This window comes from Phaethon lepturus, unplaced genomic scaffold (assembly GCF_000687285.1).
Source record: "Phaethon lepturus isolate BGI_N335 unplaced genomic scaffold, ASM68728v1 scaffold7811, whole genome shotgun sequence".
Lineage (NCBI taxonomy): Eukaryota > Metazoa > Chordata > Aves > Phaethontiformes > Phaethontidae > Phaethon > Phaethon lepturus.
The window spans coordinates 79,117-97,606 of NW_010519780.1; the positions used below are offsets into that span (position 1 = coordinate 79,117).

Here is an 18,490-nt window from a genome sequence, read left to right on the forward strand (position 1 = left end):
CCATGGTGCTTTTGGCAAACATATACACAGATTGCTACAGGCTGGCATCCTTCTTGGAAACACTCTCATCTGGATTCAGAAAGGATTTGGATTCAATGCTTTCTGAGTGTTAGCAATATGTCAACTAACAGTAGAAGTTGCTGAACTGCAGAAAGATCTGTTTCCACAGCAAAGATCTTGAGGAGGCACTAACGTTATGGTCATCTGACCCACAAAAGGAGGTCCAGTTCAAAGGGGGAAGTCTTCCCTTTCAAGGGCAGGTATTTATTCTGGTCACAATGGACATGACAGTTTGCATTTTCTTAGGCTTTCCCAGGCCACATTAAGATCTGCATGAGTCCTCCGCTAAAGAAGAAAATTATTTTCTTAAGGAATGGTGACTCTTTTCATTGATTTCCTTGCTTTGGAAAAGAGATTGGTTTGCATCTGTTGACCTGTACTGTGCTTCTACATCTTGGTAAGATCTCTCCACATGGTGCTTAAGTCAGCCAACTGGATTTTTACTTGTGTTTACAGAACACTGATCTTAATTACCCTCTGCCATTAGGAGGAATTTATGGGGACAAACTTTTTAGCAGGGCCTGTAGCGATAGGACAGGGGTAATGGTTTTAAACTAGAAAGAGGCTCGATTTTGACTAGATAGAAGGAAGAAAATTTTCACAATGAGGATGGTGAAACACAGCAACAAGTTACCCAGAGAGGTGGTATTTGGTCCATCCCTGGAAACATTCCAGGTCAGGTTGGACAGGGCTCTGAGCAACCTGATCTGGTTGAAGACGTCTCTGCTTGTTGCAGGGGGGTTGGACTAGATGACCTTTAAAGGTCCCTTGCAGCCCAAACTATTCTATGATTCTATGATTACATGTCAAACTATTAATTCTTTATATCAGTTATGTCAATCCACGGACCTGATATAATTTTCTGTTCTTCATTGATTTCTTGCACTTCGATTTCTTTTAAGTTTTTCTCAGGGTCTGTGATATGAATGAAGAAATTGTGGTTGTCTTTTATCACCTTCACCTTTACCAAAGTTAGACCTGCAAAGCAATGGAATGCTATTATTGCTCCCATCAGGCTTCAGAACTGCCCCACACCCAAAAAACACCCTGCACCTGCAACTATAAAGCACACAAAAAAGAAAATTGCTCAGAAGTGGAATGAATTGCTTTGTAGTAGATGAAGAAGACACAATTAAGGTTAGCTGAGTTTGGACTACATATTCAACAACTTCCTGACAATTAGATCTGAGAGGCTGCAGTATAATCCCATTGCTTAGATGTATTGCATTTGACTGGACAAATTATTGGAAAATGCATACTTCGAATATCATGCATTGGTTGCCATTGAACAGATAAATATGAACTGATTTTTTTTTAATTTCTGATTTTCTGGTACTTTATCTATCAATTGTTAACATACTACAGGAAAATGTAAACATTAGTAGTGACAGAGGCTAATATGGAATTACATGGTACTCTCACAATATCTTTAACTGAATTTCTACTACTGAAACATGAAAAAGCATTTATGGATTAAGAAACTATGCCATTAGTTAGTAACTGAGTCAAAGCAGAGCACAAAGCATTAAAGAATCACCTTTTACAAATTCTATCTTCTCTACTTGAATTTGTCCTCCATCAGATGGGAAAAGATACTGATTGGTTCCTGATACTTGAATGAGATCCTCCCCTGTATTGTAGCCAAGAAACTGGAAAAACAAGTTTTAGATTATGCATAAACGAGAAAGACAGAAGCCATGAAAGAGGCAAATGAAGGACAGATCCTCAGGATCCCACTGTTCTGGTCAACATTTTTTACTTAGATATTTAACTAACGTAATAACAACTTTAGCAAATACATAGCATGTTATTCTCATATCCAAATAAGTTCTCAGTTACTAACTGAAGTAACTTGTTATGCATGAGAGCAGAATCTGGTCCTTCAGTGGCATGCAGTCATCATGGAAACTGAAGAGTAGCAAGTAGACTGGTGGCTTAACATATAATGGTAAGAAAAGAAAAATTTTGGCCAATTACAAAGAAACAAAGTACAATGCCATGTGATCAGATAAAGGGTAGATAAAGATTCAGCTTTCTACCCTCTAGATTTTGGAATTCAAACACTGTAAATCTGATTCCTAGATTGCTGTGCCTTCCAAAGAGACACAAACTAGCAAGAACTAGGTGAGTGCACTCAGTAAGTTCAGCCTGAAACGTGATATATCCGAGTTTGAATTCTATACTCAAGTTTAGACAAAAATATATTGACCTACGCAAGTTTTGGATGCAATGCTTAGACTCTTCAAATATAAAGCAGTGAAAACTGCCTAAAAACTGTTTGGACACAACTAGAGCAGAGTTCCCTCTGTAAGAAATATCCCTCTTTCAGTATAACAGGCAGAATACCTTGTATGTAGGCACTCCAAGAACATGAATTTTGAAATAGGAAATGGAAGAAACAGTGAACTCCTTTTACTTGATTCCAAATGTGGACAGCCAGAACTTAACTAGGTCTAGCAGTCCCTGAATATGGGAGTTGGAACATGTCTTTATGTTCCTCTTTCCTATTCTCTCCCATGAAAATCTCATTTTTAGGCAAAATTCATCCCATAAATATACTTTCCATGGGCACAAAACCATGATCAACTTATCTTGGTGTTCATATCATATACGCAAAAAATATCCAAGTTAATTAAATAGTCTTGTGTAGAATAACCTTAAACATCAGAAACTGTTTTCCATAACTTTTAGGAAAAGATCTGCTGCTAAAATGATGGAGTTAGACAAGACCTAGTTAGGCTTAATTTGCCCTGAACTCCAATTTCACAACTGATAATAGCTTTGCTGTAATTTTGACTCTATATATAAACAGAGTTTATATATGTTTATAAACATATAAACACTTTCCTAACATGGTGCAATAATATGACTCCTTACCTTATAAACTTTCTCAGAATGTGGTTCTGGGATGATGGGATCCTCCTCAAGTTCAGGGGCTTTTGCTGGCTCATCTTTAAATTTCTCTTTGGAAGATTTCTTGTTGGAACCTTTACTTTCTTCATGTATTATTATCTCCTGTCCTTTCATTTTACCTCCCAAATTTTCTTTTTTTCTTTTGTTTTCTTCCTTAAGTTGTTCTTCCTCTAGTAATCGGTCCTGCTCCTCCTTCCAAGCCTACATTAAATGTTAGGAATTCAAATTATTGTGGTTCTCTTTGTATTAAAAGATATTTTATATGTGCATGCTGAAAAGAGTGTAAGTAAACAAACTCAAAGAAACCGATGTTCTAAGTCACTTGTGTTTTCCAAACACATCTACAGTTTCACAATATTACACACTATATTTTGCATAAAATTACTGACTCATTCAATCCACAGTATCAGTCATTCTTGACCACAGCAGACATAACAGATGATTATTTGTATCTTACACATTCAGACATTTGGTTGTGCACTTTTCCACAATCTTTATCACCAAATCAGAATGCATCACTGGTATTAGTTTATTCAAAAAATGCAACTGTGAGATAAAATGATTTTATTCTTTTATGGAAAGAGGAATGAGGTATCAGTGCCAGAATTACCAACTTGTATCAGGAAGACAAGAGACATCCGAGATTTTCCAGAGTATTTAGGGCTTTGTAACATTTATATTCTAAACATACCAAAGCACAAGCATTTCTGTGGAAGAAATGGTAAGCATTCCCAGTTACAAGTTAGGCACTAGCCTAACTTGAGCTATGCCACCTCAAGTTGAGTACCCAGGAACTGATTAATGCCATTTCATATCTACATTCCAATATCAGTAGTTTAAGTGCAGAGCATTACACACTCTAAGAAAGATGAGACATACTATGCCTGTGAGGAGTCAAAAAAAGCAGGGGACCACAACATCGGTTAAGCTAGATTTGTGCAAAGTAATGGATAGTGCCAATGCTAAGACTTAAAAAACATGTGCTTAACTCCTACCTCAGCCAGAAACTTACAGTGTGAACCTAGGCAAGTCAATTAATCTGTAGTGCATGACCATGGTCTATGTCTATAAAATGGGATTCTCTGTCATAAGAGAACTCTGAGGTACCGTATTTACACTCCTTCATTTCAAAGAGATGCAGACAGTGAAAGTAGGAGTTGGGTACATAAGTACTTCCATGAATCTAGATCTTATGTTTTACTTTCAGAAAATTTCACATCCAGTAAACTTCAATGAGAAGTAGGATATTATCCATAACTCTCATTTCATAGTTCTGCAATTATGAATTGCTTTTGGAATGTCCAGTGTAACTACAAACAGTCTCACCTTAAGAAAATAACATAACATAACTGAAGCAATGAGGAATAAATGAAAGAAAAAAAGAAATAAAGTATACAAAAAATAGCCAAGAGCAGAAAAACTAAGAGGACTGACTCAAGTCTACGTAAGAATGAAGGCTTAACTTCCTGGGAAAGCAGTGTTATTTAGTCCATTTCAGAAACATACATATTTTTGCCTCACCTTTAGAGAACCTTCTCTGATAAAAGGACTTTTTTCATTGATGCATTGAGATTCTGGATTAGTCTCCATAATGCTCTCAGGTCCTAACGTGCTGCCTTTGAGAAATGAAAGGGGAATAAATCAGGTTATAAACATATAAAAATTGAATAATTTTTAAAAATGGAAAAATAAAAGAAGTGCAAGTAAAAAAATATGTATTTGTAAATAGTAAAAAGTATAAAAGTAGAATAAAGATGTTAATTAATAAAAGATTAAAAACGTTAAATAGTTTTAGAGATAAAATAGAAAGACACTTATCTGGCAACTAGTATTACTTGACAGACATAACTGGGGACCAAATATGCTAAATAATATATCAACATATTAAAAGACTCACTCTCTGCTTCTTGCTATTGAAGACTTTGCTCCTGCATCAAGATTTTTTTAATGCAGATGAGCAATGCTGAATAAACAATAAGCAGTATTTATTATTTTTGCTACTACCACTGTTCCAGAATTCAGATCCAGTGCTTTAATCAGCTCACCAAATGCCAGAACAAGTTCAATACCAGAATAATAGATATTACAAGATATGACTTTCAAGTCAAAAAAGTGAAGAAATGCTGTCTGAACCTTCAAACCTTCACTAAAGAAACACTTACCATATTCCCTGTTTACTATTAGGGCTTTATAGCATCTATGACTCATGAAAAAGGTATCTTTCTAGGTGTGTGGGTTTTATAACATGCTTGGATACCTAATATTTACCTGCTAGAAGAGATTAAAGTACACTATCAGGAACTTCTACTTACTCAAAAGTAAAAATTGCAGTGTGGGTTACAGCACTGCCAGTGAAATTGGAATCATCTAAATATACTGTTAGCCGTCTGCAAATCTCAGCTAAAGGTGATTATCTTCTTTCAGCAAGTGAACTACTGTATGAATCATATCTGTCATGAGGCACTAGATGGGCAAGACTCAGCCTAGCTCCTGTGACAGCTAGATAGGTACAAATCATGATTTAGAAGTCGTAATTGTCCTTTCGGTTTCCAAACTATAATCAGATGTGTTAATTGGCTTGAGGAATAACATTCCTCTTTTTGTAAATGTTAATTGCTAGTACTAGAAGGTTTCAAAGCACATTCCCAAAGAAGGTGAACAAGGCAAAGGCTAAATATCAACAAATCATTGTTAATACCATTTAAATACACAAATAGACAATTTGGACAGAAGTTCTCTTTTGTCAAACGGGGTTTCAGATTTTATTGTCTGCTCAACAGTTACTGTATGAACTGCTTACAATTTTCACTATCCAAAATATTGCTTGTAATTAAAGTTTGCTCTGCAGTCTAGTCAGTTCCAGTTTCAGCTTCAAGCCCACAGCTTCTAACTTCCAGCTTTTATCCTGCCCTTTTAAAAAGGAATTTTCCTGAACGCTGTTGCCTACTTTAACTACTTAACTACTGCTCATTTCTTCGTATGTTCAGTCATCTAAACAGAGATTCATATTTGTATGTAATCCTTAAAGTAATTCCATTAAACGCAGCTATTGTAAATGTAAATTGGCATTAAAGATCCTGGTTTTCAGAACAGAGGATTATGCAGAATATTTAAGTATGTGTATTTATTTAATTTCAAAACATACTTAAGTCTATAAAGACTACAAAACAAGGCTACCCTGTGAAAAAAATGTATGTAATTCTGTTCTGAACAACTTTGGGTCTCAGCACACAACATGAAAATTTAATTTTCTAGGATAAAACAAAAAGATACCTACTTCTGGCTTTCTTAGGGAAGTCAGGTTTTTCCACAGCACATGCAGACAATACAAAAGGTCCTTCTGCCATGGCTTTTTCCAGTTTATGAGACTCTATTTCCTTAGCTATCTTCTCTTCTTTGTATTTGACTTCTTCCTCTTTCACCCAGTCTTCAATTGAGTTGGCCACCAGCTCGAGATAGTTCCTGAAAAGCACAACATTCCTCTATTTACTGTAGCACAGTTTTCACTAATATGATTTCAGGTCAAACAAGATCACTTGGCTTCTCAGTTTCTTATACAAATATTATTCTATAATGTTTGTGAGAAGGCTTACCTTTGACAGGGTTTTGCTCAGTTTTTACAGGAGCTGGTCTTTTGCCTGGTTGGTATTTGCTTAATATAACTTACATTTGGGATTTTGGTTCTCCTTTCTGCAGAGATATTAGAAACTTGTCTTTCAAAGAATGCCTGCCCTCAAACAAAATCCAGAAAGTCAGAAAACATAGAGACATTCAGTTTAAGAAAGGTTGAGACTAATTCTCCTCCTCACTGTTTTACCACCAGGATAATTTATTTTCTTAGTTGTTCTTGATTTATATTGTGTTTTAGAATACACTTCATTTGTTTGTTCAGCAACTGAGTTATTCTATTTAATTCTATTCTTTTATTCTATTTAACTTCTAGCTCTTTTTTATCGGTGTGACAACAAAGGCGCTTGGAAATTGTCATCCAAATCCAGATTAGAGAATCAGTGCACTGTAGCCTGATTCTCATCCAGAATTTGCAACTGGTATAGGTAGTTGCATTGTCTCATCTTTCAAAGGTGTCTGAAATGACTGCTAAAATAGTTCATTGTGAACAACTGCTTCCAAGGTAGGATGAGGCCTGCAAGTCTTACATGCGGTTGCCACTCACCCCTTGTTTGGAGTGTTACCCTAGTTATTTAAAGTAAAATTCTTCACGTGTGCAAAACTAAAAGGGACTTTTAAAGAATGCGTGAGATTCAGTTGTTGTGTCTTCACAACATTTTGCATTTATAAGTTCAAGATGATTCAATTGTACTCAAACGCTCTGCATGCCTTACAGTTTTGGGTTGTGAACATGCAGGTGGTACAAACAATTCTTGACCTCACAATTGTTTTAAAGTTCTTACTGCAGCATTACATTATATGTCTGAGAGAATTAATATGTAGGCTATCTACACAGACTGGAGATGTATACACTTCATGTACAGCTTAAAAATACACAAGTCTCTCTCAGCTCCAGCAATGTATGTGGATCCTGCTTTGGGAAACTTGCATGGAGAAACCGTTGATCATATACTTGGTAGGAACAAGGTGATTCTGGTTGTATCTGAAGAAAAGTGTACAAGTCATCAAAACAAAGGTGTTGAAATCAAAAGGCAAAACTAGGCTGGAACCTAGAATTGCCAGTACTGGAATAACTTGAAGATGAATATACGTTATAAATAAAAAAGAGATTATTCGCATGGAAAGTATTTTAGGGCAATGAAACAGTCATTCAAAGTCAAAAATACACACTCTATTAATATGTATTCTGATGTCACTACTGCCAATGTCTGACTCAGAATCATTTCTCAGAAAGGATTATTCTTTTCCAGTAACTTGTGTAATGTGTTTACTATGAAACAGTAAACAAGTGTCATTAAGATTAACTTTGAGCAAAAGAATAGTTTTGATAATGTCTGAATTCATTTGGCTGCTTCTTAGAATGGCCACTTATCCTAACCAGAGTTGAAATGTTTTATACACACATATCACTGTACATGTGAACCTGCCTTTGGATCACCTTAGTCAGTAGCATTCATTGTATTTCATGGGCAGCCTCCTGCTGCCTACCCTTTGAACAGCACAATTCCCGAATTTTTGGATGTTCTACATGAACTGCGGGACACGATATCCATGGAGAAGAAAGAAGGGTAACGGATCTCCAGGAGCAAATGTTGCTGCAACATAAGAAATTTTATTTCCCCCTTGCATGAGAATTTGCTGTAACAGAACCCACTGCAACCAACTGATTAGCGGGTAACAGAAGTCTATTCCGGACAGCAACTATGGAACAACCCTACAAAGCAGATCTGTGGTCTACAAGATGTCACAATAAAGAAGTAACAAGAAAACAGAGGTAGAGAACTCCTAACAGAGAGACAGTAAAGCACAGCATCTGTCGTGTATTTGCAACACTCCTGTGGTGGAAGTGTGACCCAAATATATCCCCAGAATTAGAATGACAGCAATTTTAATAAAAGGAAAAATCAATAAATTGTTCCTAAACTCATCAGGAGCCAGTTATTTCATGCAAAGGTAAAAATCAGTAATACTACTGCTTAATTAAGTAGGGTTTACACCTGTTTCTGGCAACTCAGCAGGATCTGGAAGCTAATGCAGGCAACAGCTTGAAGCACTCCAGGTATTTAAAAGACTGTCTTCCACAGAAGTGTTAGGTTGCTTGGATACATACACTAGTAAATATTTATGATACTTCGTCTGGAAATCTGAAATGATCTTTAGCAAAAAGGTTGAATAAGGTCAGAAATTGTGCTGATTGTTTTGCAGAGAAAAGGCAGGTATAGATGCCACATAACAGAAGTAAATGAGAGCCCATAGCTCTTCAAAGATACTAAGAAGCATACATAGCAGTGACATCGAATATTTCTATGAAACAAGAGCAAAGCCAAACCTTCTTATTAGCTTTCATGCCAGTTTCTTTAGGAACTCCTTACTGCTTTGAAGAACGCAAAGAAGTGTCACTGAACAATGATGGCATACCCCAAGCAGAAGCTATCTTTCATGTCTAAGCGTTGTTTCCATAGTATGCAGAAGAGCTAGAAGGAGGAAGCATATAGCTATTCCATCCCCAACTGAATTATAATGCATCAACCAAAGAACATACTACATTCCTTCTTTGCATGCAAAATTAGCAACTTTTGTTTTGCAGGTATTGAGACCTCTTCCCATTTTTCAGCTGGCCTCGATTGGCTATTTCAATGCCCTTTCAAGGTGACCAGCCAAATTGTTCTAGGACACCACAGATGAAGAGTTGTTTTTTAAAGGAGAAATGCTTCCTGAGGAGGTCTGGTTCCTCACGATCTGCTCCTACAGACGACACAACAACAATATGCCGCTGTGATGTGTTACTCAGTGTATGTAGACACCAAGTGACATGTTCGATGTACTACGGTATGTGACCTGGTCTCCGGTGTCTCTTCCAAAAGAGTATGGGTCTCATGTTGTATGTGTCAGCCCTGTGTGGACCTCTCAGATACATCAGGCAGCTAAACTGGCACCAGGTGTTTATGTTTAAGCAACTTGAATCAGGCCCTTAATGTCCAGTCCCTCAAAGAGTATGAATAGTTGGCAAAATAAAGAGCTCTGGGCTCCAACAGACTTTTGTGTAATAGGATTTGAGAACCCTAACCCTCTGCCTGGGTCTATCTGAATGCAAGACCCAGGTTTACTTGAACACATCAGCTTTCACTATCTTTTGGGGAAGATGTCAGCTGTTATATACATGGCAAAAAGATTGATTGACCAGACATTTAGTGGATTTTCCCAACAATCACAAAACAGCCAGCATTTTCTCCAAGGAACTTTGTATTTCTGCTGGTAAATCTCTTCTGGCTCTGGTCCCAGTCACTGCTAATCACAACAGCCTCTTTTAATGGAAAATAATTTAAGTCCAAGTGGCTGGAAAGCTGCGATAGACCCACACAGAGTTCCTTGACTGAGAGCAAAGATACAAAATACAGTACAAAATTTATCTTCAGGATGGCACATTTTGCCTGTTTAGCATTCAAACCTGTTCAAATATATAGGTACCAACAGAAGTTGCTATTAAAAGATTCCCATATGATAAATGAGGCACTGCACTTATAAAGGGATGCCTGCAGACAAGATGAGGGGGTGTCCATTGGATAATTTGCTTGAAATTCTATGTGATAAATCAAATTAATTAATCCGTAGAGCACCAGAGTGACATGGTTAAAGATAGCTCAGCTGCCACTCCATGGCACTGTAGCTTCTTTACATATCAGTACATGGACACATATTGTATTCTCGGTCAATTATTTGGAATAGCAGTTGGATCTACATCATCATTTACATTGTTGTTTCAGTTCAAAAATGTATTCCAAAATGAATAGGTCACTGACAAAAGCTCTAATGGTGAACACATCAACCACTTGTATACCTCTAACTGGTAAGCAGATAGTGACAAGGAATTGAGAAGAACGTGGTATTCTTTGAAAAAAATATTCTAATATTAGTAAAGGGCTTCTAGCTTTTCTCAAAAAATTTTCACAGTAACACTCACCCAATTTATGTATACACAGTTGAAAAACCTGATAATTATATTCCTAGACAGAATTTTCTTTTTAACCTCCCTCAGCTGAAGTGTCCTCAGCATAATTTTCTTGATGTGGATATCCCTAATATGACTTTGCCGTGTATGTGTGCATTATATGTATTTTTATAGTTTGTGATAAGGAGTCACATACAGTTACTGCATGGTTCTCCTCACTTGAAAAGTTTTATCTCGATAGAATTCTTTTGATATAGCACTGTTTTCCACCTGCGTGACTTGCTTTCTCACAAATGTGTTACATCATGATGTCTTTTAATTACAAAGCTTTGCCCCAAGCACAGCCATGCAGGCTTTGACTGCAAATGACCGTGAAAGAGACATGAAAGATAAAATCAATTACCTGAATCCAACATTAGAGTGCAATGCAATATCCCAGGTCTCTTGGCACAAACGATACTGATTCATAGGATTGTGAAGAACCATTAGCAAAGAGTTATCTTGGGCATGATAAAAGGAATCAATACATCTATATTCTTGGGATGCAGTATGAAGAACCTGAAAAGGAAAGAAATGAAGGTACATCCTCTCTGCAGACAGTAGCACATGTACAGATGCTATACAGCACAGCTTTTAGCAAAAGGTTCTTTGAACTTCACTGTCCTACAACGTGTACACAAAACATTTGGATTCCAGCAATGTGAATTGTTCAGGCAGGTGGAAACTGAAACTCCACCAGTATTCATATTGAGAAGAGGCAGTCTCTAAATCGCACCTTCTGAGACTGACTATAAATGAAAAAGTTTGGCTAAATAATAAACAAAAACACTGAAATATTAAATAAATACTTAAACAATTTTAAATAAGAAAGTATTTAAATAAATAGTAAATAAAAGCAAAACTATCATATCAGGTAAAAAGAAAATAAATTTACTTTTTTTATCTCAGTTAAGTTTACTTGGTATTCTATTTGCTATACTATGACCTGCACATCTCTGAGATTTACTGTGTTCTACATTATTCTATTCTGCTCTGCACTGCCCCATCATTTTCAATGTTTACATTGTCTACAGGCTGAAACTTATCTTATAACTAGAAGAAAGCCTTCTTTGAAACTATTATTTTTACAGAACTATGCAACTGAAGTAAAACTGAAATAATTGCATATCAACAAATATTCTCTTTAAATATGAAACCCTTAATACTAGCCCGTGTAAAAATTATGTTCAGATGTGACATGTAGTATTAGGAAATACGTATGTGTTCTTACAAAATGTTATTTTCTGTTGCAATAAAATGTTCTTTTCTGTTGCAGTTATTTTCCATCAGTATCTTTTGCCTAGATTCGCTAATTATTGACAGTTCAGTTAGTATTAGCTATCTATGTTGCATAGGAAACAATTCTCCATGTACTGAAATGTATGACCAGACTTTTAAAGCTGTGATGCTAAAGCGATGCTGAAAAGGTCCAAGTAGCCTTTCCTTCAGCCATGTGTCAGGATCAAATAAGAACTGCAACATATGAAGCTCAAGGCAGCACAGGAACTAATAATCCACTCCTCCCAAGAAAATGCCTACCAACTTAAGACATCTACACCTGAACTTATCTTTCACATTTGTTGTTCTGTCTTTCTGCAAGATGAATTTTAGTCTTTAGCTTGCAAGGTTTCTAAAAATGAAGCTTCTAGCCCTGAAAGGGTGAAGTACCATTACAACAACATTTTCTATTTGCCCATAAAGCATACACTGCATAGGTATTTGAAAAGTATGCTTTCACACACATGGAACTAATGAGTCCCATAACTGCCAGGAAGAATCACTCCTAAGGACAAGATCATTTTGTTTCCATCACACGTTTAGCTAAAAAACTCACTACCAAAAAGGACAGATGCATTTTGGCCAAACCAGGAAAAAAAAAACCAATTACAAACTAAATTTCACACAAGAAACTGAAAAGCAGCTAAAGGACAATGGGTTTCAGTAAAAATGTAAAAGGGATAAAACTGAATCAATTATCTAGCAATAATTGTACTCTGTTACAATTGCTTGTACAGCATTCTGAGGGGTGACTGTATGAGTAAGATTGTCAGTTCACAGATACCTGAAGAAGAACATGGGGCTGAAAATGCTCAGTGAAACTCCAGTCTGTTAAACAACACCTCTGTGTCTTTTTTATTTCTTCTAAATTTGGTCCTAGGCCATAATTTTCCGGACTCACCTCAAAATACACCAAAACAAAATAATGAATATCATCATTTCAGTGTCAGTTGTATTAAATTAACTGTAATCTTGTTGACTTAATAGACAGCATCCCATGTTGCATCACAGTTAATTGCATAATGCTGCACATATGTAGACCCGTATGGCACTATTTAATAAAAAACACAATTACTCCCAAAGGTTTTTGGTCTTGGCTTTTTTATGGCAAACATAGCCTAAATATTTTTATTATTAGGTTAGATGTTTTTCAGTTCTGTAAGCAATTATGAATATTTAAACATGTCCTATGAAGTCATTTTAAAATTGCTATATTTATCCAGGGCTGTATGGCAGGCAGGTGTTTCTGAAGATGCCAAACTACACAGTCTATTAGTGTGAATGGTTTGGCAATTTCTCCCAATCTCTCATGCTAGTATTTGACCCCTAGTATTCAGTGAAACTAGCATAGAATTGCCATTAGTAGCTTCACCAAGACCCATCACCTCAGAACTCAAAGAAAGTGATTTCATAGTGCTTATGGCACTATTCACCAAAAATCACGAAATTAACATTTGCATGCAGCATTGCAAAGGAAACCCCAGTAACATGTCCTGGCTGATACTGAACAGTATCTTCTGTTGTCTCATGCTATAGAGAGCAGTTTATTCCATTCCTCACACTTGCCATATCAGAAATAAAAAGATCCAATTCTTTGTTCAAAACAGGATCAGCCAGACCATCTCTTCCATCTTTGCCATTTGTTTCTGTATGTCCTGGAAATTGAAAGCAGAATTTTAAGAAGTGTTCCAGAAATTTCATCCCTAAACACTAAGGTTGGAGTGATGCAATTTCCTTAGCCTCCCTGATGAGATTGCCACCAAGTTGAAGCTTCCTTTTATGACACTAGTCCAATAAATACATGATTAGCTCTGCCACACTTCTTTCCTAAAAGAACACTTGAAAATCCAGGGACAACAAGTGCCAGGCAGGTCATTAAAAAAAAGAGCTCTTTATAAAACCCACTTAAATAACCCTTTAAATAACCCTCTTATTTGTCCTATGCTGACCTTGCATGGTCAAAAAGATTAAAAATACTCTAAGTGTCCTCAAGACTCATACATGAAGAGCCATTTTTCTGCTTACTGAACAAGAGAATCAGTAACAAGCATTCTTTTACACAGATGACATAAAAAAGGCAGCAAATTATATTTTCCCATATTTTTGAAAAATGCAAAATTTTATAAATACAATAAATTCCAAGTTTAGAGTTCTACAAGCCACTGACATAATATTACTTCTGCTGAGGATGTGACTAGCCATTTATGATAAACTATCATTGTTACAATGGCCATCTGATATGAATAGGATTACATGAAGACTATCTTCCATGCTCTCATAATTTTTTAAAATAATTTCCTTTTAATAGAATTATTTATGCCAGAGCTAGGGCAGTAATATTTGATCAAAATTCACACGTACAAGAAAAATACTCTTTCTGGGAGAAAATACTCTGGGTAGTATTTGTTCATAAGTGGCTCATAACCAGCTCAGATTCCAGATATAGATATCTGCCTCTGCTTCTCTAGGAAATTAGACCTGTTTACTGACTGCCTTTAGAAGAGTTAAGAAATCTCAAAGCAAAAGTTTTCTCTTCCTGGTATTTGCTTTAGTGTTACAGAAGTGATACAATGTTGGAGGCTGTGTTTGTAACTGCAATATTTAGTATTGTGACTAGCACAAAAGTAAAATAAACTAACACCCAAAAGATGTTTCCAAAATTCAGGAGAGAGGCATATAAGTAGGATTCATTTTGTCTGCTCCAACCTTCTAAGGAAAGGATCCTATCTAAGCTGGTTGCCTAGGCATCTATATTAGGAAAGCATGGGCAACATCATGAATCTAAAGGTGTAGCAGTTTAGACAGACCTAATTTCTATTTCTCTCACATGCCAGAAAAACAATTATCTTCTTTTTAATGTTGCTTCTTGGCCAACACTGCTCCAGGCCAACAACTTTTTATTATGTTAGAATCTGTAGAAGGAGAAGATGTAGAACTTGCAGAAAATTCACTCTGCATTGCCTACAAGAGATCTCCATCCCTGATCCTTCTAACTAAAATGTTCCCATTCTAATATGAATGAGACAGTTATAATGGCTCAAATGTCACAAAGTAACTTGCTAAAGATATACTAATTGCACAGACTGCAGATGAAGTACGAAAAAAATTTACAGGAAAATATATGCATGTGTAATTACACCATAAAGCACAATTTTTTTTTTAATTTTCAACTTTTTATGTCACCTTCTAGAGTCCTCATATGTAAGTTATATATCCTTTCCACTTCCTAGAAATTTACTAATAATAATCTAATTAACCTTATACATCACTTTTGATTTCAATCTGTGGTTGTTACTGAGTTTGTAAAGACTTGACTGCCATCATAACTCACAAAAGCCTGTATCCAGAAAGGCATTTAAGCATGACTTCAGTATTTTATGTCTCAAAAATGTATTTGTCATAAGCAATAAAACAGTTTTCTAGTACATATTTTTCACAGATACCATTTTAAAGGGTTGCTTAAATAAACTGTTAACGTTGTCGTACAAAATAGCTAGCTTTTGTCTTTATCTAGTAATCCTACATAGATACTCAATGTACAGACTATACAATACTTGAAATTCAATGATTTCTACAAGTAAGAAAAATCACAGCCCTGAAACAGAAAATGATATGGTAAAATAAATATCAGATTTAAATTCTTCAAGAGTAATGTAAACACAGAGGTTTTTACCAGAGCCTCTTGGAGATTTCCCACTAAGGTTCTTTTCTACAAGGAAGAGTTGTCTCAGCTGTTGTGCAAACTGGGCTGGATTATCCCAAGGGATATAAGACACTTCAGAATCACCTCCAACCATAGATCCAGAGCTCTCCAGGAGACCAGAGTCACTCAGCCCAGTCAGCCTCAGGCTTTCAAAAGTAAACACTCTGAAGGCTCTTTCTACTTCAGCCCAACTCAGAACTTCTAGAAAAAAATTACAATAATTAACTGAAAATGTCCTTATGGCTCAGCAGAAGATAAATAGACTATGTAAGTGTATTGTTCCTGGCAACTCTGCAAAAGCCAACAACATTTTCTTTAATGGTATTGGATCAAATTATGTGAGCTACTTTTTACACTGAATTCGAAGTTGAACATGTCCAAATTGCAAAATGATATGCCTAACTATTAATCCATCTTAAATGAAGTGTTTCCTACATCTGAATACCTCTCGGCTCATTAACTTTATATAAATGATGTTGGTTTTAAAATACTGAGTAGACTTTATCAAACCAGTTAACAATGAGTTATTTTCAGTTCATGAAAAGGCTTCCATTATCATAAACATTTTTATTATCTGTAGCTTCTCAAACCAAGTATCAAATGCTTTTTTTCTCTTCAGACAAAATTTTACACATAATTAATACAGATGTATACAAGGTGCAAACGCAATAATAAGTCCGATTTATGGTTGTATGCATCGGTGTCCACAATGATAACCACGAGAAGGATTTTAAGACAGGTAGTTCAGTGCTCAAATCATATGAAGAGTATCTTCACTTTGAAATGTTTTCTCTTTCCAGTAGTTAAACACACAAGAATATCACATAACTTGAAAATGCTGGATATCTCACCTCCTGCTCAAATCAATCACCTTGATAAAAGTGAAGACATTGCTAGATAAGTTAACAGTTGGGAGAGTTCAGCAGTATAGTATTTGGCAGTAGTTTGGCAGTCCAGTGAAGACCATCAACTTTGATACCCATCAGCTGGAATGCTACAGCATTACAGAATACTTTATAATCATAGAATAGTTTGGGGTGGAAGGGACCTTTAAAGGTCATCTAGCTCAACCCCCCTGCAATGAGCAGGGACATCTTCAACTAAATCAGGTTGCTCAGAGCCCCGTCCAACCTGACCTTGAATGTTTCCAGGGATGTGGCATCTACCACCTCTCTAGACAACTTGTTGCAGTGTTTCACGACCCTCATTGTGAAAAATTTCTTCCTTATATCTAGTCTAAATCTGCCCTCTTTTAGTGTAAAACCATTACCCCTTGTCCTACTGCAACAGGCCCATCTGTCCCTATCTCTCTTATAAGCCTCTTTTAACTACAGAAAGGCTGCAATAAGGTCTCGCTGGAGCCTTCTCTTCTCCAGGTTGAACAACGCCAACTCTCTCAGCCTTTCCTCATAGGAGAGGGGTTCCATCCCTCTGGTGGATACCTTAATAACTTAATGTCCAAAATGAACATACTAATAATTAGAAAAAATGCAGTGAGTGTAAATTAATCCAACACAATGGATTTCAGGACTGACTGGCTGGGAAAGTACCTTCAAATCCTGTGCCTTATAAGACGGCATAAACATAACCAAAGGGATTTGGATGTTTATATTTCTTGGTAGTCTAGTGTAAACTTGCAAAACTACCTAAGGGTATTTATGCAGTCTTTGGGATTGTATCACAGTGTATGTCATGCACACTCCAAGAAAATGTAACTGCAGAAGTGATTATGGTTGAAGAAGTGAATGTATTCTTGGTTTGATAAAGAGACTATTACAGACGCTATTTCATTATTAACACCAACAGCTTACACACAGAATACATTCTGAAAGCCGTATATTGTCCAATAAAAATCTTCTACCCAAGATACATGTGCTCCTCCACCAATAGGGCATTGGTAAATAAACATACAGCTTACATCAGTGTCTCCAAAATGCATTCTATGTCATAGGATCAAAATAGCAATTTGTACAACTTTTGTTTTTCCTCAGATTTAGTAAGTGTTTTTTTTGTTTGTGAATATAAACAAATAAATGAGATCTAACATACCTTCAGCTCACACAATATTTAATACTCATATAGCCTTGCCCATTAACCATGAAACTGAGGTTTAAAGTTAGCCCTAATTTGTATAGTAGGCTAAGGTATAAGCAAGAATGTGAAAATGGTAAATTCTGCAAAAGTTTTAGGCAGATGAAAAACACTTGTCCCAAAATTCCTGCTATCTAATAAGATCATCAACCAGAAGTAAAAAATTGAAGTTGTATCAATGAAAGAGAAAATCAACTTACCACTGGTACAATAATGCATTAGCTCATGAAATCTGGCCAAGCGTTTAGTGTTGTTTTCAGTTGAAGGAAGGGTGAAATGGATAAGTTCTGTAAGAGGCAGTTTATCCATCATTTCACGTTCAATCTTTTCTGGATTTAAGTTCTCCTGGACCTGGAACAAAAAACAAAGTACCAGAGTTAAAGTAAACTTTCACACCAGTGTATTTCTAAAAATTATGTTTGAATAAAGAAGTCTTTCTACAGCAAAAGACATAAGCATGTGCTTAAGTCAGATAGACATAAACTTAAATTTGAGCATGTGCTCACAGTTATTAAATCATGCTGTCAGATATTTTACGGAGGAAAAATGAGATACATAAGAGAATAACTGACAGCATAACAACAGACACTTGTTAAAAGGTATTTGCCTGTGCTAGCTAGACTCAAAAATTCTGAAATACAGAAATATATACTGATCTTTTCAGACAGGCAGCAGGTACCTTCCATGTATCTTTCAGCTGATCTGAGCTACTTCTTACAGTAATGAAGCCTGTAAACCTGTCGATCAGTCTGTGACTGCAGCATCCCTATGTATTTATCTTTATAAATATATAGAATATATTATGTATATGAATATATATAATATAT

The 18,490-nt window shown here is 36.0% G+C and overlaps 1 protein-coding gene across 1 annotated transcript in view; it reads right to left on the bottom strand.

The window, feature by feature from the left end:
• Nucleotides 1-18,014, bottom strand: part of SPAG17 (sperm associated antigen 17) — a gene marked incomplete at its 5' end in the record, with an annotated part of 67,725 nt that extends 49,711 nt beyond the window's left edge. Inside the window, 9 exons of the mRNA XM_010297155.1 lie at nucleotides 910-1,038; nucleotides 1,598-1,709; nucleotides 4,495-4,589; nucleotides 6,251-6,435; nucleotides 10,956-11,110; nucleotides 12,654-12,770; nucleotides 13,436-13,524; nucleotides 15,543-15,773; nucleotides 17,864-18,014. Coding sequence (XP_010295457.1) covers nucleotides 910-1,038; nucleotides 1,598-1,709; nucleotides 4,495-4,589; nucleotides 6,251-6,435; nucleotides 10,956-11,110; nucleotides 12,654-12,770; nucleotides 13,436-13,524; nucleotides 15,543-15,773; nucleotides 17,864-18,014 — 1,264 coding nt within the window. The remainder of the gene's footprint in view (nucleotides 1-909; nucleotides 1,039-1,597; nucleotides 1,710-4,494; nucleotides 4,590-6,250; nucleotides 6,436-10,955; nucleotides 11,111-12,653; nucleotides 12,771-13,435; nucleotides 13,525-15,542; nucleotides 15,774-17,863) is intronic.
• Between the last annotated feature and the right edge of the window lie 476 nt (nucleotides 18,015-18,490).